Source organism: Ochlerotatus camptorhynchus, unplaced genomic scaffold, assembly GCF_037179485.1.
Source record: "Ochlerotatus camptorhynchus isolate MF236.1 unplaced genomic scaffold, CSIRO-AGI_Acam_v1.1 ptg000142l, whole genome shotgun sequence".
Lineage (NCBI taxonomy): Eukaryota > Metazoa > Arthropoda > Insecta > Diptera > Culicidae > Ochlerotatus > Ochlerotatus camptorhynchus.
In genome coordinates this window covers 1006405-1026868 of record NW_027040632.1, presented here as the reverse complement: position 1 = coordinate 1026868, position 20464 = coordinate 1006405, and the positions used below count along the sequence as shown (strand labels likewise).

Here is a 20464-nt window from a genome sequence, read left to right as displayed (position 1 = left end):
CCCCTCCCACCTTGACCCAACTCTAGGAATACAGATAAATTTCTGAGAACTTTTCATGGAAGCACTTTTCAAGCATTCATGGAAGTTCTGTAATTTAAAGGAGCTTTCAGTAAATAACGGAAGTCCTGAAAATGCAGTGTATAGTTCTTTAACGGTTATAGTTACTCGCGCTGTTGTACTTTGTACAACACACATGAGTTTTCCATTGCCATTTTGTTGCTGAGTTACCAATCGATCTGAAACCAACGAGTATTCATAAAAAAAAACTGGTTTTGATCTAAACAAGCTAAACTTTGATTACAGTAAACACCTAAAAAATGCGGATAATAGGGAAAAAGTAAATGGAAACCACAAAAACTGTGATCATACTACGTGGGATTTGACTTAATTGATTACAACATGGAATATATCGAGATCCTGAGCAGATAGAAAGTTACTGTCTCCGACAAAGTTGTTCAGGAGATTATAGCCTTGTCACTGGCGGACAGTAGTTCAGAATTTTCTCACTACGCTAGTATACATGTGAAATTCTCGCATGTGATATATCTCGAGATCCTGACCAGATAGAAAGTTACTGTCTTTTACAAAGTTTTTCAGGAGGTCAAATTCTATACACGTATACACGTGAAATTCTCATATACAATATCTCGAGTTCCTAACCAGATAGAAAGGTACTGTCTTCGGCATTGCTGTTCAAGAGGTCAAGGCTTTTTCGCAGGTGGACAGTAGTTCAGAGTTTTCTCACTTTGCGGCGCTGCTATAGATATGAAACTCTTTCATATAAAATATCTCTAGATTCTGACCAGATAGAAAGTAAATGTATTCGGCAAAAATTTTCAGGAAGTCAAGATCATTTTATTGAGTGACAATAGTTCAGAATTTTCTCACTATGCGGTGCTAGTATATACGTGCCTTTCTCGCATATTCAATAGCTTGAGATCTTGATCAGCTAGAAAGTTGCTGTCTTCGGCAAAGTTGTTTAGAGGGTCAAGACTTTTTGGCTGGTAAACAGTAGTTAAGAATTTTCTCACTTCATGGTGCTAGTATACATGTGAAATTCTCGCATATAAAATATCTCACGTTCTTGACCAGATAGAAAATTACTGTCGTCGGCAAAGTTGTTCAGGATATCACAAAATTTTTGCTCGTGGACAGTTGTTCAAAATTTTCTCACTAAATAGCGCAAGTGAAATGTGAAATTCTCTCCTGTGATATATCTCGAGATCCTGACCAGATAGAAAGTTACTGTCTTTAACAAAGTTGTTCAGGAGGTTAAAACCTAGAGTTTGTGAGAAAATTCTGAACTATTGTTCACCAGCCAAAAGACTTTGACCTCCTAAACAACTTTGTTGTAGACAGTAACTTTCTATCTGATTAGGATCTCGAGATATATTATATGCGAGAAGTGTGCATCTATACTAACACCACGTGGTGAGAAAATTCTTAACTAATGTTTACCAGCCAAAAAGGCTTTGACCTCCTGAACAAATTTGTCGAAGACAGTAGCTTTCTATCTGGTCAGGATCTCGAAACAAACCACATGCGAGAATTTCACGTGTATTCTAGCACTATGTAGTGAGAAAATTTTGAACTACTGTCCACTAGCGAAATCTATCTGATCTGAATCTCGAGATATTTTACATGCGAGAATTTCGCGTGTATACTAACGCCACGTAGTGTGAAAATTCTGAACTATTGTGTCCACCAACGAAAAGTCCTTGTCCTTCTGAACAACTTTGTCGACGACAGTAACTTTCTATCTGGTCATGATCTCGAGATATATCACATGCGATAATTTCACATGTATTCTAGCGCTACGTAGTGAGTAAATTCTGAACTACTCTCCACCAGCGAAAAGATTATGATCTTTGGAACAACTTTGCCCAAGACAGTAACTTTCTATCTGGTCAGGATCTCGGGATTTTCCATGTTGTAACCACGGTTTCCATTCATATTTTCTCTATTATCCGCATTTTTTGGGGGTTAACTGTGATAAAAGTTTAGCTTATTTAGTTATAAACAAGTTTTTTAATGATTACCCGTTCACTCAAAAAATTTATCACATATCTAATGGATGAAATCCATGTGATTTTCACATTGCTTTCCTATGATCACATAGCAGCAAATCCCACCACAAAATCACATGAATATAATAAGGTCCATGAAATTCATATGAAAAATCATATAAAATTAATGTGATCGCATAAATGTTACGTGAAATTCAGATGAATTCCATTAATTTTGATTATGGGTGAAAATCATGTGCGTTTCCAATGGAAGCTACATGAAAACTATTTTCGGTGTTGGTTTCATATCGATTGGTAGCTCGGCTGCAAAATGGCAATGGAAAACTTACACTTTTGTACAAAGTACAACGCGCGAGTACTCGTGTTACAAAAGTTGGAGCGACTAACGGAAGGTTAACAACCCGGACCTCCAAAATAACCGAAGGTCAGCATATTATGGAGGTTTACGAAGTTCTCAAATTTTTATAAAGAGTGCCTGAATTTAGAGCTTCGAAATTTTTGAGAGCTAGGAAAGATTTTAGAATTCCCGGTCTTTGATTAGTTGCGAGAGTTCCCGGTGTTTTAAGAATTCTTATGTTTCTTGAGCATAGTGTTTCCATTTCCCGGCCATTTTAACTACCTGGGAATCGGGAAATATTTAATGCCTCTACCCGGAAATCCATTGGAATCAGAAAATACTTCTTTCCAGTAACCGGAAAGGTAATAAATTGAATTTTTTGCAGTTACTCATCGGAATGTTGATTGAGTAAGTTTAACCACTTAACTTTCCTACACGGCCAATGAGATCAACCCTATTAAGCTATAAAAAATAATTTTTGTAAATTTTATTGATTTATCACGTTTAACGGTCATTTGAAAATTTTACCGACTTGATCTGCTGTTCAAAAACCCGGTACTGACTTCGGTGATCTGAATTAAGTGTGTAGGGATGTTTCTTCGCCCTTAAAGTTTTTTTTTCAACGTTCCTCGGAAAACAGAAAGTAAATTATCCGGGAATGGCGTCCTGGGAGGTGTGATTTAATTTTAGTGCAAATGCTGCACGCATATAATGTCTTCGGTGAAAAAGAAGCGTTAATTTTGGTAAATTTTACGGGAATGGTTTCCCAGGATATGCTGGATAGGATCCAGGTTTACCATCTGGAATTCCAAAATGACGCTGCTTATCGATTTTCTATTGTCAATTATCGAATCCTGTTGGTTATACAACTCGTCATCAACATTCAACTTCAAGTGACTTCAAGCATATATTTTTCGTGAATAACTGCTCACCCTCGCAAACAAACCATACTAAATGGTAGAGGAATCATTCCCCTATACACTTAGTAATTATTACCGAATATTCTAGATCTCAAAACATTCAATACTACACCACAATGACACACCAGATTAGGTTGAAAGTTTGACGTATCCAGTGTTTGAGTGGTAAACGTGACTGCTTTCGCACCCAGTGTGTCTGGGTTCAATCCCAGCCGAGATCGTTTGATGTTTTCTAAGGCGAAGACATTTTTGGTCACATCCCGCGGGTCCCGCCCCATGATGGGTTCGATTGGTTCCAGGTGAGGAAGTCACCTCCCTGGCAATCGTTTGCCGCCAGCGATTAATCGTCAATTGGCAACCGACATTCGTCGGTGATTGGCGCTTGATCGCGGAACAGAGACCGACTTAAATGAAGGAAAACAAAACAAGATTTATAGTGCTTTACAATAGTTTTTGAGAAAAATAGCTTTCGAAAAGAGAAACGAAATTTAACGATGTTGAAAGTTCGGTAAAAATTACCGAAGACTGTAATAACTTCTAAATGTGTAGGTTATTGTGTTGCTAATTTGTGAGCTTTTATTCGCGAGAAATCGGAAATTAAAGTCATTATTCACAAAGCCAGTTCCACCCTATTGTAACATTGCTGCCGAACCAATTTAATGCGGTGACTTCCTTTTGAATGGCATTCGTTTCCTTGAAAAAGTAGTTCGCATATTTCCCACTGTCGGAAACTGCAAACACCACTCTCTCATTCCCCCCTCAGGGCATTCCAGTTCCACCGTAAGTCAGTGCTTTATTTGAAGACCGCGCACTGTTTCCACCCAAAACAACTTTCGGCTTCTGTACCGTGTTGCCTAACGCCCCCGCGCACGTCATCGTTCCTTTGTTCGATGCAACAACCCATCATACCGGTAACCGGTCTTGCCCTCGCGCCACTCAGGGGTCATTCCATTCTGTAACGTTGGATAACCACATACCCGCCAATTGCTGCTGTGTCACTTGCTAAGCTGGTTCATACGGCGCACTCTCTTACCTGTGTAGCGTGCAGCAGAAGTTCCAGCACGCCGGGTTTCCGGAACGGAAGATCACGGGATCCCCCCACTAGGAGTTCGATCCTTGCCAGCAAACTTAACACGCTGCTGGAGTCCTGTGCCACCGCACTTAGGGCAAAGTCTTCCAATGTGTGCGTTTCCACCTTCTCGTCCGCCGCCAGATAGGAACGCATCAACCGTTCCCGATGGCTCACCCGGTTCATCAAATCGGCCAAATCTTGCAGTTGATTCTCCAGCACCGATTCGATCGACAGTTGCCTGACTAGATTGCCGATCGTGAACTCCATGGTGGATAGGATCTACAATCGTGCGGAAATTAGCACAGCACAGTAGGGCCACGCGCCTTCCTTGAACCACTTACCTGGTGTTCGCTTCGCTCGATCTGCAAACTCAGCTCGAACATCCGCTTGAGGATCTTTTCATCCTTATTCCGCTTGAACGGTAGGTGGATATCGCCGACTTCCTCGACAAGGTCCCACGTTTCAATGACGCTGGAAATGACCTCCTTGCCCAGCTGGAGAACGGAAATGACGCTGGCTACGCTGACCTGCGATCGCACCGGTTGAGGAAGGTGGCTAATTGCCAAGAGGCAGAAACCGACCAGCAGTCCCACTATCACCTTCTTCCTGGTCGGTGGTGAGTATTGCTTTGCCGAGAGGAGCTTCATTGTTACGACGAGGGAAACATAACCTATTTAGAACGCGGGACAGGGCAGTGCTGAAACGGAACGAAGAGAAATGTTTGAAATTTGTTACATCGCAGATGATTTCGCATGATAAGACGGTTGATCGTTAATAGTAGGTTTGTGCGGCAGATGCTTATAGGCTAATCTTCTCACGCGCCAGATCCACACGCTCTCGAGCCATGTAAACAATCGACAGTGATTGCTCCCATCGCACTCGTCTAAGGAATAACTACAGATGGTCGCAATCTACGACCTCCAGTCAACCCGACAAACACTGTTTTTACTTTTCTCTTCCTGAATCGATGTTTAATGGGAAAATTACATAATTTCAATTTGACTCACTTTGCTTGATCGAACATGAAATTATAGAACGGTAGTTGTTCTCTTGATTGGTAACGGGATTTGAATTTTTTGTTGTTCACAAAATACCGGCCGGTATATGATAATCAATGACTAAGGCGTCGTCACCTCTCAGCAGAAGCAGTGTTGAGTTGATTGGGTATAAGTGTTTGAAAACTCACCCGCATGCAGCACAGGAAATGCGCTTAACAAGCGATTTAGTTGCTAAAGTGACGTTATAAAACACAGAGAGCGCGTGTGGTGGTGCTCGCTCGGTGCTTGATCGGGATAGACTGACCATCGTCGAATCGTGGTATGTTTGGTTTTGCCCGAATTTCACTAAGAAGAGCTGCTATGCTTGGTTGGATTGTTCCACTTGGAGTGAATCATTGGACGGACGCAGCAAAATGGCTGTCGTCAAGAGCTGTATGCACTTTTATCATTAACTTTTTCTTCGAATGACGATAACTTGCATTCGTGAATCACTCGGAAGACAAGTAGACGATGTTATGTTTATCAACATTGAAAATGGTTCTGGTTTGAGGTTTGTCATTTCACACTTTTGAACGTTACAGTTTCTCGCGATAGCCACAAGAACGTGAAAGTTGAATGATGGATTAATGGATCACATAATTCGAGCAGTTTAAAATGACATTTCCTACCACTCGAACTTTGCCTTGGAACAATAGGGTTTTTGATCTAATTTCCGTCCTTTACCCATCAAAAATAACTTCTAAATTTATTAACCTTTCCATACGTACCGTTGGATTTGATAAAGAGTCAATCAATGTTGAGATATTATTCAAAATCTAACACTGCTTCTTCATTCTAAATTCGTCCTACGAGTTTCAATTCCGTCCTAACGCATTGAAACGCCATTAGATTTTCTTCGTCCTACGGATGATGGTAGAAAAAGTGGATTCGCTAGGAGCGCTTCTTTTGTTTTAAGAACAATGAGTGTAAATATTCATACAATGCGCTGTAAAAGGCTTCATGTTGTGGCTTATGAACTAATGGATCGGATCAAACGTATTAATGTTTTGTGCATGGTGAAATCATTGATATTATTGATGATTTCTGCTCGATAGAACGGAAATGGGCGATTACGACGAAGTAGCGCTCTTCCCTACTTTTAAAAAAGTCTTTTAGATCCTCGTCTTAGTTATGCTAAGCTTGAAAAATCTGAATTTTATTGCTTCATTTTCTCAATTCGCAGGGTTGTCCCAAAACTGCTCGAAAATATGATTAACTGTGGTAGTTATACAAACTAATTCGGGACATTTTATTATGAGAACCTCTAGTAAGGGTTGGATGTAAGTTGAAGGAGAAATTTCAAATTTCATGAAAATTTAGGGAAACTTTAAGAAGAAGTAGGATGTCATGCTGGGTAAACTTTATCAGGCCTGATCTGTTCGGCGAGTGAAGTGACACAGGTTGTGTGGTTTTTGCGATGTTGAGTAAACAGAACTCAAATTTGAGTTAAGTTTTACGGTTACTTTGTTTGCATGTAATTTTAAATCAAGTTTTTCACAATTGTGGAATGTTTTTGGCTTTCATTGAGGATGCAGAACACGAATATGGTGAGGGACTGTTTATAAACCACGTAGATACTTAGAGCAGGGGGGTTGACGTGGGGGGTTGACAGGTGTATCATCTTCGGCATTACTTCGTGAAACAGCTTGCCAACAATTAGCTCGTTTCCTTCTACCGCCCCGAATGAGCTATGTCGCACGGGCTGCTTGTCATGAAAAAAGTAAGAGGTTTTATCCAAGACACGACCGTAGATTTGACGTGGGATTACGAAAGGTAGTTTTGATTTCACAGCAAGAGTACAGTATATATTAAATTGGTTTCTTAACTCGTTATCAGTGAAAAAGTTCGATAGGTTGATATTGGGAAGCAATTTGATAGTTCTGTTTGTGAGGTGATCTGTCGATGTCCATGTAGTACAAGTCAATCCTGGACGATATGTCTTGGATACAAGCTCTTACTCTTTAGTTAACTCTTTTATCAGTCATTTGAGGTCCTAAAAAGGACCGATGGTTTGGAAGCTTGGAAGCCAGTTTAGAATAATCCTGTGGAAATGTGTCCTCGATGTTCTTGGAGATGATAGCGGTGCGAAAATGAAATATGTATTAGGGAAAACACACCAATCACAGAATCTGAGCCTACCGGACGGTACCTATGTTTCATGCGATTTGACAGATATCAAAACGTCATTACCATTTTCACCCACTCGCCATCTGTGAGTCAATCGTCACTTTGATTCTTCAATAGGAAGGGCATTTATCAAAAGGCATAAAGATAGGTACGTTCTGGCATGCTCAGTGCTTGCTATCAATATTCATCGACTGTGTTAGAGAAACCACTTTTCCCATCACGGAAACGCCTCGCTTTCTGATGTCAAAATTACGCATTTTCGTGCACAAAACGCATAGAACTTTTGGTTTATTCAATAGATAATAAGAAAAGCAAAAATTGATTGGACGAATTTCTTGCTAAATTTTTTCCAATCGCGAGATATTCGCGATCAATCATCTAGATTCGAAATTTGTTTGCTGTTTCTAGCGTCCTGGAGCAAACCTTACAAAGTGTTTCTGGTTATTTGACATGGTCATGTGGTATTCGGTCATTGCAAGCATTTTTATGTACCACTTCAATACTTGGCGCATTTCGCCACAAATGTTTGGTTGCTGGGTACATTATCAAAGAGCTTTGGTAGAGATGAACTAGCCTAAGGCTAAAAATCTCTTTAATAAAGCCTTTAAAAAAAAATAAAAAAATAAACAAAGAGCTTTGGGGGTGATGTGGCTGGCAGCAAGACGAGCGAACGTTCAATGAAAATTAACTCTTAAACAACAATAATTTATGGTGGTCCTGAAAAGAACCATTTTGTTGTGATGGTTGAGTAATGCTGAGCTATTAGGTTGTTCAACACGGATGAGGCTGACGAGCTGTATGAGGTTTGGAACGAGAGTGACGCGCTCGGCATAGATGGCCCGCAACTGAATCCGATCAGCGGTTGAGGTCAGCCTTGATAGCTAGTTGCTTGCGGGGAGCCTTTCGTTGTGTACTGGAGAATACCACCACACACGGTGGTTGAATGAACAGCGTTCGGTGAGACCGGATGGAATTCAATTTTAAAATCTGTGTTAGGGAAAGCGCTTTTCGCAGGCAATCGGAGACCATTTTATTAGTATAGCATAACAGCAGACCACTTTCATGCCGCGACCGACTTTGGATTCTAAAATTGCACTGCCCATATTGCCTTAAAAATATTATATATTAATATTAACATGAAGCTTTAGTGTGATAATTTATTAGTTAGAGAATGATCTTAGAAGAGGGTAGGTAGATAGTTCCGTTAGAGTATGGCAGTATGAAAAATGAATAGAAGTTGAAAATGAGCGCGAGTCTTCAAATCTACAGGCAAAAAAGTGTACACTTGACTTTGCTCAACTACTGTCTGCGGCTGTGGAATAGTTCTAGCGACGTTTCATCACTGCCTAAAGCCCCACGCTGACGAAAGCACTTTCAGTCCAGTGTGTTATAATGCAATTCTTCTTTACCCAACTATTGTGTTGTTCCTCTCGTCAACTCAAGACGGGAGAGTAGCCGTCACCGTCTCAAAATTAAGGGCAGTGGTGCATGGCCGTCTCTAGTTCGTGGAATGATTTGTCTGGTTAATTCCGATAACGAACGTGACTCAATCAAATTACATAGAACGCTACCGTACCGTAAGTGGGAGTGACAATGGGCCAAAAAATCGAAATTTTGCGTTCCCCACCTTACAACATTCACATTTTAGCAAGGAAACCATTTTAAGCATGTGATTATATTTATCAGTGATATATTAACGACTGTCTCGGAGATGGTTGGTTGAAATTTATATCTCATTTTACTAAAATTAAATATAAAATAGACCAATTTAAAACCGTGTGTGGGGTGACATTGGGCCAAAACTTAAATTTGATTAAAATTACTTAAAATATGGAAATGAAAACGTAGGTATTAGGAGTACATTTGGTTATGATCACAATGTACTTCGTATGTATGGCTAAAGATCACGTGTAACCCTCGTCCAATCAACTTTTGTTTGTATCTGAACATTAAAAAAACGGTATTTTGCTACTATCTCTGTTACTTAACTTTACAGCACTATTTAAATAATACAACTGGTTAATGTTATCTACACTTTAATCCAGAAATTCAAGAAACATATTCTAGTCATCATGTTCTGTATTATCAAGATAGTGCATCATTAATAATTTTTCAATTTTGGACCAATGTCACCCCGTCTTACGGTACATAACGTTTGCACAACAACTTTTTACATGCATTTGCATTCGCACACTCTTACTCATACTCCGTGTAGTGCAGAGCGCGAATGAAATACAAAGGGCAACTAATGTCTTCTTTATCGTCTTTGCTTACCACGATAGCATGCGTAGGAGGAGATAAAGAAGCTGAGGACCAAGAAGAACTATGACTTTCCGCAAGGTTTCTCATTTGCAATCCTACACTTAGTGCGCTCTTTGTGCCGGTGCAATGGTTACACTTTGTGCGTTTTCGTGCGTTTTTCTGAGTGCTCGCGCAACACTAGAAAAGGGCCTGGCATTGTTGATCGATTCTCTTAATCGATTTTTTCTTTCGCGAATAACCCGACTGCAAATGAATTTCCCATTCAGTGTGTTGTTTCAGGCGCAAGCTAACATCATCTTCTGTCGAACTGTGCTGCGAGCTTAGCGAGAAATTCGTTTATGTTACCGTGGTAATCTAGAGAGAAAGTTGATGAAGAAGAATCGATAAACGAGGATAGGTCCTTTTCAAATGTTACGCGAGAGTGTGTATTTTTCTTATCTTCTCCGCTGCTACGTCCTTGTGCAGTGAGAAAGGCTAGCAATCGTTGTGATTGACTGTTTTTAGCATTGCGAATTCCAGAAAATCAGCGCACTGCACGCATCGAATGATTAAATTACAGCTCTGGTGTGGCTTTATAAAATTTCTCGAAGTGGGTCACATTCAATGAAAGATTGCAACCATATCTTTCTGATCAATAAATGTCACTAGTACACAAGTTATCGACAGATATACCATTCAAGAAGAAGATTTCGTGATCGCCAAAATTAACGGAATATTCATATGCAGTTGCTATGCACCCGATGGACGATGGAGCAGTTCCACGGGACGCTGGTTGGACTTATCGAAGAGCTGATCGGACGAAGACCGGTAGTCATCGGAGGAGACTTCGATGCGTAGGCAGTGGAGTGGGGAAACAGATGTACCAACGCAAGAGGACACATTCTGCTGGAAGCTCTGGCGAAGCTGGTAATTAGGCACCACCAGCACTTTTCGCAGAGATGACCGGGAATCCATTATCGACGTCACTTTATGCGGACTGCAGTCCGTCGGTGGTGGAAAACATGAATTGGAGAGTATGTGGAGGATATACCTATAGTGACCATCAGGCAATCCGATAGGGGCATCGGCCACTGGAATCCTGTGGCACTACAGAGGACCAGAACTTGCGACCTGAAGTGGAAGACGAGTTGAAAGAATCGTTAGGGAGAGCAAGTGACACGATCGTGTCGAGGAAACGGGAACTAAATAACAGACGGCCTCCAGCTTACTGCTGCAACGAGACAATTGGGGTGCTAATGCGCTAGTTGTCTCAGAGCCAGAAGACGTGTTCAGAGAGCAAGAACAGAAGCAGACAGAGGGAACATAGAAGAATGTTCCGAGCACAAAAAACGAGAGATAACTGTCAACTGGACCTGAGTCGAGACGCTGCTGCCAATGACGCACACCGTGTCGTGATGACGAAGATCAGAAGTCAAGTCATGCCTGCTGATGAAATGTGCTTAGAGAACCTGAAAGTCATCGTGGAAGGACTTTTCTCGATTCAACGACCTGGCCACCTACATCGTACGGAGACGGAGAGGGAGATAACAACGAAGTCACCAACGAGCAACTAACATCCTAAACAGGTTGACGAAATGCACGGAGACTGAGCAAGGATTGTCGGAGAGGCAGTTCGGATTTCGAAAAGGAAGAGCAAATATGGATGCAATTCGGACAGTTGTCGAGAGAGCCGAGAATTATTATTATTATTTAGCTTTATTAAGGAGGCTTTCAGCCTTGGGCTGGTTCGCCTCCATTAAGAGAGCCGAGAAGGCGTCGAAACAGAATTCGAGAGGAGATCGATATTACGCCGTGATAACGATCGACGTCAAGAATGCGTTCAACAGCTCCAGTTGGGAGGCCGACGCTACTTCCAGAATCGGGTTCTGATCTACGAGCCAAATTTGGGACAGAGATCGATTAGGATCACGGTGGGAATTCCACAAGGCTCCATCCTTGGTCCAACGCTCTGGAACGTGATTTAAAAACGGCGGTCTAACGCTGAAGCTACCCGAACGAGTTGAGATCGTTGGCTTTGCGTCTTACGGTAACAGACAAGACGCTGGAATAGATGGAAATGTTGGCGATTGGATGATTGGAAACCTAATGCGAGGTGGTATTGATCAGGAACTTTAAAGTGCTGCAGCGGTCAGAAATTACCGTGCACGCAATAAACTAGAAGTGTGTGTTTTTTTTTAATAATCCATTTATTTGTCAAGGCTCAAATGCGTTAGCTTTGCGGAGCCGAATATTTTTTACATTATTGTGTATGAATATCATTTTCTTACAACTAATGTTAGTAGAACGGGGGCCGATTACTCGCGGTTTACTCGAGATTAGGGATTACATTTATTGATCATTTGGAGGGAGGACAAGACAAGGGAAAGCATTTTGAACTAATTTAAAACTTAAACGGATGACTAAAACACAAAACATTAAACACATACATACATCAACAGATTTAAGAAGGTCGTAAATAAGCTTCATAATGTCGATATCACGGCAAGCCAAGACGTCTCTAATTGGCTTAAAGGGTTGTTTTCCTCGGACCCTAAGGGAATCACACAGAACGGATCTCGCCTCATGATGCAAGGAGCAGGACCAAACAACATGCTCGATGTCGTGATAACCGTTTCCACAGGTGCACAAGTTGCTGTCGGTGTGATTGGACATGAGCCTGGACATTACACGAATAAAATCACGACTCATATCCAACCCTTTGAACCAGGGTTTGATCGACACCTGTGGGACAATAGAATGTAGCCATCTTCCCAGATCACCATCATTCCACTTTTGTTGCCAGTTGGCGAGGACTTGCTGACGAGAAATCGTGAAAAATTCGTGGTAGGCGATTTGTTGCTCGTAAATATCGCCTTCCATAGCGCCCACCTTGGCCAGCGAGTCCGCTTTCTCATTGCCCGGGATAGAGCAATAAGAAGGGACCCATACCAAGGTGATGATATGCGAGCTGTTTGATAAAGCACTCAATGACGATCGTATTTCCTGGAGGAAATACGCCGAGTGCTTTATCGGCCTCATTGAATGCATAGTCTCCAGGGAGCTTAGGCTATCCGTAGAAATGAAATAATGGTCAGGTGGAAGTGAGGCAATACGCTCTAACGTGTACGATATAGCTGCTAGTTCAGCAACGTATACCGAACACGGCTTTTGAAGCTTGTATGAGGCGCTATGAAGATCGTGGAATACTCCAAAACCAGTGGAAGCATTTATCACCGACCCATCTGTGAAAAATCTCTTCTTGGTGGGGACGTGGCGGTATTTGTTCGCAAAAATAGTTGGGACAATCAGGGAACGGTGAGGCTCTGGAATTCCTTGAATCTCCTGCCTCATTGTGAGATCGAATCTCACGGAAGAACAACTGAAATGATGGGAGACAGCGCGATTGGGGTTGAACGAGGAGGGGCCGATGTCCAGAGTCATGTACTCGTAGTACAAGGTCATGAATCGTGTTTGAGGATTCCGCTCTAGCAGCTTCTCAACGTTTTCGATCACCAGCGGGTTCATGACTTCACAGCGGATGAGGAACCGGAACGATAAATCCGCAAAACGATTTGTTAAGGGGAGGATGCCCGCAAGAACTTCAAGACTCATGGTATGCGTCGATTGCATACAACCTAGCGCAATTCGAATGCAACTTTGGAGCTTCAATATGTGCGTCCCCGCCGCCGATTCAAAGCAAAAGCTACCGTACTCCAAAATCGAGAGAATGGTGGTCTTGTAGAGTCTTATCAGATCTTCCGGATGGGCTCCCCATGAAGTGCCGGTAATGGAACGAAGGAAATTGATTCGCTGTTGGCATCTCTGCCTCAGTTACGCTATGTGTTTTCCCCAAGTGCACTTGGAATCGAACCAGACACCTAAATACTTAAACGACATGCTGTGAGTGATTGTTCTACCCATAAGTTGAAGATGAAACTGTGCTGGATGAAGCTTCCTAGAAAAAACAACCATATCTGTTTTCTCCGGAGAGAATTCGATACCCAGATTCATTGCCCAAGTAGACAAATTATCCAAGGTATCTTGCAATGGTCCTTGCAGGTCCGGTGCTGTTGGTCCAACCATGGAAACCACGCCGTCATCTGCAAGCTGCCTTAGCGTGCAATTTTCGGCCAGACATTCATCAATGTCTTTGACATAGAAGTTGTACAGGAGGGGACTTAAACATGAGCCTTGTGGAAGACCCATGTAGCTGATTCGTGCAATTTCCGAGTTGCCATGAGAGAAGCTCATTCGTTTCTCGGACAACAAATTAAACAGGAAATTGTTGATAATCGGAGAAAGCCCACTCGCATGGAGTTTGTCCGGAAGGATGTCGATGCAAACAGAATCAAACGCCCCTTTAATGTCCAAGAAAACTGAACCCATCTGCTGTTTTTCAGCATAGGCTAATTGGATTTCAGTTGAAAGCAACGCAAGGCAGTATTGCCCCTACGGAATCCAAATTGCTTATCTGAGAGTAAGCCATTCGCCTCGACCCACTTGTCCAGACGAAGAAGAATCATTTTTTCTAACAGCTTCCGAATACACGACAGCATCGCGATGGGACGGTACGAATTATGATCCGACGCGGGTTTACCGGGCTTCTGGATGGCGATAACTCTCACTTGTCTCCAATCATCCGGAACAACGTTGAGCTCAAGGAATCGATTGAACAAGTTCAACAATCGCCTCTTTGTGACTTCTGGGAGGGTTTTGAGCAGGTTGAACTTGATTCGATCAATTCCCGGACCTTACGCGCGAAGTCGAAAATCCACTTGTTAGAGTACTCCTTGTCCTCGTTGACCGACGATGCCGCGAAAGTGTGTGTTGAAATACCTGGGAGTGATGGTCGACGACGTTTGGCTTCAATAGCCACGTAGAATACGCCTACGAGAAGGCAGCGAAGGCCATCAACGCGGTAGCCAGAATCATACCGAATATCTCTGGACCAAGCAGTAGCAAGAGACGGCACCTGGCTGGTGTATTTACGTTGATACTGAGATATGGAGGTCCAGCCTTGGTTTCAGCGCTGAAAACCAAGCGGAATTTAAGGAAACCGGACAGTAAATCGTACGCAAACTTTTCGAGACGTTTGGTGTACCCTTTGTTGTAAGAATAGTTAACATTTATCAGTAATTCCATTAATAGTGGATAATTAATGGTTAAACTTTACTTCAAAATCCTTTTGATGGTTAAAATATTGAAAAAGAAAATTTCCCAATTTTGTCAGCCCCATCTGAAATTTTAGGCTGACATAAACAGGAAAGTACTGTATTGGTAATTGTCATAATCACAACATAAACAGCTCTCATAATGAGTAAAAAAACCCAACACGAAAGCGTAATATTCTTCGGCGACACGGTCGTAGGAGAGCCATGTCATATGACATTTTACTTTGGTACTGTATTTTGATAGCTTGTGTTGCCTGAGTCAGAAGGAAAGGCGGACGGATCATCACCGAAAAAGCGTCGGCTACTGTGATCGCTTACACCACTGACTAGAAGACTATAATTGGGGATTCCCCTATCAACAATTGAGACGCAACTCGGCCCAGGTCAACAATCTTAGGTCATCACTTTCCAGTGGTCCATTTCTTTCTCCACAGCAGTTCTCAGATGATGAACCATTTCTACGGATTGATAAGAAACGTTTCTAAACTGGCGTGCAGTGAACACGCAACGAGTAAATTATTCAATTCTGCACCAACCAACCAACTATCGCCACTAGGGTAAATTGGCATATTATTGGACCCCCTGGTAATTGTTATAGCCATTCACACTGAATTCAGAACCTGTTCATCCTTTTCTTTATATGACTGATACGTAAAATTTGTAAGCTAGGAAAATCTGCATTACAAGTAGAAGTCACCACACACCGACTACGCTAAATACACCATAAACATAATTATTGCCCTTTATTCATTTGACAGCTCCTGGCGTGCTTCACATTAATATGCAATTTTCTCCTTGATCGGAGTTTACTAAATAATAATCGTTCAAACATTTCTACAAAATTTGCATTAATCCGTAAAGGAAGAAGTCCATTCAAGGCAAATTTACCCTACAGCATCAACACAAACAGCAATATCAGTCATTTATAACCGCTCTCTTCAAGATTAATGGACCCGGATAATTTGCACGCTCTTTCGCGCTTGTTTGCTTTTTAGCACCAAGTCGAGGCCGAGAGTGAAAGAGCTCCACTATGAGTCACAGTCACCACCATGAATTCCATGAATTTTGATGTTTTTACCTTTTTTTAGCAGTTATATTTTCTTCGGTCTCTCGGGTTGGTAAACAACAGGTAGCAGCCGAAGGTTGGATCAGCTGTGCTCTGCACCTTGTCGCATTTAATTAAGTAATCTACTATTCACTTCACGTGTGGTAAAACAAAATCAATCGGTTACGCCAACACTTCACTGAATGCACTAATCATTTTCACTGTCCCAATTGATCGAGATCGTTTGAAATTGTTGAAACGCGATCACACTGCGGATTTGAATGCCCTTTAAGGATAAAGTAATCTTACGAATCGTAATCGAACCGCAGCGTACCGCGAATGGCACTGTTCTGAAACCTAATCGAATGAATTGTTATAATGGACGGTCCGAGTTGTTCCAAGTTGGCACTACTACTAATACTACTCGACGATCAGCTATAGCATTATGTTTCTTTGACCGTTTGTCTGCACGCAAACACGAATAGAAGGAGAAGCGCGGTTGATGATCATCGCCATCACTCACTCTCTCCGCCTGCAGTGCTTTGTGTTCATACCCACCATATTATGATTCACTTTCAGTGAGTTACGTACGAAACCTATGACGGTTGGAGTCCGGTTCGATCCATTCGTCGTACGTACGAACATTCCGGTTCATGAGGTTATGTTTGGAGAGGGTGTGAAATTCGACGATCGGGCCTTGCGCTGCAGAAAGCGAACGTGATTCATGTTCTAGCTGTTCCGAACGGTACCTACGAGAAAGACGATATTTTGAGGTTACGACGAATCGAATGCGTTTGTTTTTTGATAATCAACTTCAGTCGATTTAGTGGGACAAATTACAATAACTACGAAATTCATTGTCCGAGACCAGAACTCCAGTCGAGATCACACATTACAAAATGATGAGCAAAACTACTCCCACCAGAAAACCACACTGTATTAACTAATGCTTTCTTCCCCTTCCCTCTCCCCCTGTTTCAAACAGAGCCTCTTCTACGAAATCCTGTCCGGCATCTGGGTGCGCAACGGGCTCCAGATCAAGGGCCAGGCGATGACCTACCTGCAGGCCAACTTCTGCAACTCGATGGTCGACATGGATCTGTTCTTCCTGCAAATCTGTGCCACGCAACTGCCGGCCAATATGTTCCTCTCCGATTGCATCTCGATCTTCGGCGTGACGGAGTGGCTGGGCATGGGTGTGCTCAGTGCCTCGCAGGAGATGGAACAGGACTCGATGCTGGAGGGTCTGCTGACGTTCCTGGCGACGTTGATCACCTCCCGGGTCAACCTGGGCAACGACGAAACGACGCAGTGTATCATTGAGATTAGCGCCCTGCTGGCCACCGGGGACAAGACGCACAGCCAGCTGCTGGAGCTGATGCCGGAGCGGAGTCTGAATGCGCATACGAGAAATTTCGAACGCTTCCTGAAGGATCTCTCGGTGTACCGATCGCCACCGGTCAACTCGGAGAACTTAGAACAGGGTTTGTTCATGCCGGTGGGCGTGGTTTGGGAGAAGTATTACGATCCGTTGCATGTGTTGCTGCGGGCGGTGCACAGGAGGGATTTCCAGAACTCGATGGATAGGTTTAGTGGATACGTTAAAAGTGAGGCCAAGATGCCAAAAAGCGGGAGCTTGTGGCCTCCCTTCCGGTTGCCGAGTTCGTGTGGGAAGGTTTACACCGATCCGAGAAGTATTCTAAGTTCCCGCGTGCTACATGCGACGATACTGGCGATCTTCTACCGGGCTGTGCATACCCATAGCGTATCGGAGCACATGATGGCATTGGCGGTGTTTCTTCTGGAGATGGCTGTGAGCAACTGTGAGACTAATAAGGACTGTGGGAACGAGTTGGAGCGGGGGGTTCCATCGGGGACTGGGAACGGGCGGCGACCGTCCGATGAAAGTGGGGAAACGGTTCCGGAGCTGTTGAATTGCTATCCGAGCAATTGTTTGACTGATAATCTAAAGATGACGATCAAACGGATATCGTTGATACCCGGAGAGCCGCAGGTCATGCCGGCAAACTATCAGAATCAGAGCGCAGGAACGCCTACGTTTGATAGCGACGTGGAATGGGAACTATCCGAGAGCGAAACCCTGCCAATGTTGGTGGGCAGTGTTGATAACGAATATGGGACGCATTTGAACAGCGGTGGAGAGGTAGCCATTCCTCAAGATCTGTCCATGGTACGAGGAAGCTCCCTTGCTAGACGAATGGACGAAGAAGACGATGACGACATGGCTCATATGATCGTAGATCATTCACTACCATCGATCAATCTGAGACAGGCACTAACTCTGCCCGAGTACCATAATAACAATAACGAAAGTAATGACGCAGATATGCATTCGGTCCTTCCTCCTCTTCTCCCGGCGCTTACTTCGTCCAGCTCCGGGACGGTGGCGGTACCTCGCGTGACGAGTGAGATCTACAACGAGAGCAGTATGGAGTTGGTAATTCGACATGACTTCCCCGTAGCTACCAGCCACATAGCGGCTATCAGCGAAGGAAACCGAACGACAACGCCGGACACGACCATGTTTTCGTCCTCGGTGCCCTCCAATACAGGGCTACTGCTTCCTTTCAATCGTGTTCAACCGGTTACAGTTCCTAGTAGACCACAGTTACCGGCACCACCGGGCCATGCTAGTACAGTGGTCAACGCAATTAGCGCCTCATCCACCAATGCAGGTGGAGCAAGTTCCCAATTAGTCCACCAGCTGGGCGGTGGTCGTCCTCGACATAAACGCCGAAATATCGAAGCCTCCGGAGATCCCAGCCACGAACCGGACACCATACTGATCGAGGAAAGCATCCTTTCGCTCCTCCTGAAGCTGCACTCGCAGCTGAGTGGAGCGCTGGATAGTTTTTCACTGGAAGACGAAACTTCCGAGGACGAGGACGAACGAATGGATCAGGATGACGACTCCTGCTCATCTAGTCAACAGCAGAGGATCAAAGTTTCCGAATCGCGAATCGGAGACGGACCATACTTCATAGGCAACTTGTTGCGGAAGATCGCACGATTGGATGCGAGCTGTGGTAGGAAGATCAACGAAATCCGCCATGCACTGTGGCCGAACCAAAGAGAACGACAGGCGGAGCAGAAAGCACGCGAGGCTAAGGAACGGGAAGAGCGCAGCAAACGGGCCAAGGAACGACAAAAGAAACTGATGGAAGAGTTCGCCAACCGACAGAAGGCGTTCATGGAACAAGCTGCGGCGGCCAATATGGATTGTTTCGAAGGTGACGAAGAGGAGGAAGAAGAGATGATCGAGATGCCAAGGGAAAAGGAGTACGACTGTATAATTTGCAACACGACCGGACCGAGTACGGAGTCAAATCCGATCGGGTTGGTAGTGTTGGTGGAGTCCAGCAGTATTGTGGGTCACCGAAGGAAGGAGAACGATCGTTGTCCTCTGCCATTGAACGAAGACGACAAGGCAAGATTGGAACGCAATGTGAAGATGTCCAACGAGTTCAACAAGCGAGTGGATTTGCTGCAGTGGAAGTTTGGATCAACGTCCTGGTTCCTGTCGCATAACATCGGATGGGAAGGTGGAGTTCACGTACAATCTTGTGGTCATCATGTACACCTGACCTGTCAGGATTCGTACCTGAAGTCGCTGCACACTTCTGCCAGACCACAGAATCTCAACGTCGAACGCGGGGAATTCTTCTGCCCGGTTTGCCGTCAACTGGCCAACTCTGTACTGCCGCTTAGTCCTTGCCTGGACCGACCGACCCCACTGATTCGAACTCCTTCACCACCGTACGCCAGTCTAGTCAACGATTTGATGAACCTTATCAAGGAAAACAAACGCCCTCCGACGACAACCAAATTCTACGAGGCCATGGGTCGAGCCATGGAGAACATGACCAGCTGCACGCAGCGGAACATCAAGAAGCACTCAGTCACCCTGCATAGTCTGTTTTCGTTTGTGATTTCAATCGCTCGCATCAACCTGGAATCGGAGGTCATCCAACGGGGTGGATCCCTGTGCACTCAGAAGGATCTTCGCTACAAACCGAAGCGGGACTGTATTGTGCCGCTGTTGCACGTGCTATCGCTGCACGTTCGACTTATGATCAATGACGATTCTCCGATGCGGTTGAAGGTCGGCGAAGATTGGCCCGCGTGGCATTCCTGGGCGATACTTTGTGGACTGGCACTGGCACGACGACAGGAAGCTGATGCTGCTGCTACTGCCGCCACTGTTTCATCGGCAACGGCCACGGCAAGCGCCTTTGAAGCCGCTCTAGGACTTTCAGCAGCAGGACCAGACGTCGATGATGGCAATTCGACGGCAACCACGTCGGCACTCTTCTACAGCGAGGCCATACCGGCCCTACTGAACGATCCGTGTGCCTTGATGCTGAAGTTTATCCTGCTGGCACCGCTCCACCTGGATCAAGGTAAGTTGATTCAAAGATCACACAAAACGAAAGCAATTCAATTCAATTCAATCGAAATGTTTCCGC

General features: G+C 43.9%; 2 protein-coding genes across 4 annotated transcripts in view; one reads left to right on the top strand and one right to left on the bottom strand.

The window, feature by feature from the left end:
- The window catches only part of orion, a 460865-nt gene extending 455823 nt beyond the window's left edge, over positions 1–5042 (bottom strand). Inside the window, exons 1-2 of one of the 2 annotated variants that reach the window (XM_065221452.1) lie at positions 4698–5042; positions 4318–4635 (exon numbers count right to left, since the gene is read on the bottom strand). In XM_065221452.1, the coding sequence (XP_065077524.1) occupies positions 4318–4635; positions 4698–5003 (624 nt within the window). In that variant the 5' untranslated portion in view covers positions 5004–5042. The remainder of the gene's footprint in view (positions 1–4317; positions 4636–4697) is intronic. The other variant, XM_065221451.1, reaches the window with a different exon arrangement.
- Ubr3 (Ubr3 ubiquitin ligase) overlaps positions 1–20464 on the top strand; it is a 119558-nt gene that overhangs the window by 89462 nt on the left and 9632 nt on the right. For both annotated transcript variants that reach the window (XM_065221433.1, XM_065221432.1), the window contains exon 8: positions 16963–20398. In XM_065221433.1, coding sequence (XP_065077505.1) covers positions 16963–20398 — 3436 coding nt within the window. The remainder of the gene's footprint in view (positions 1–16962; positions 20399–20464) is intronic.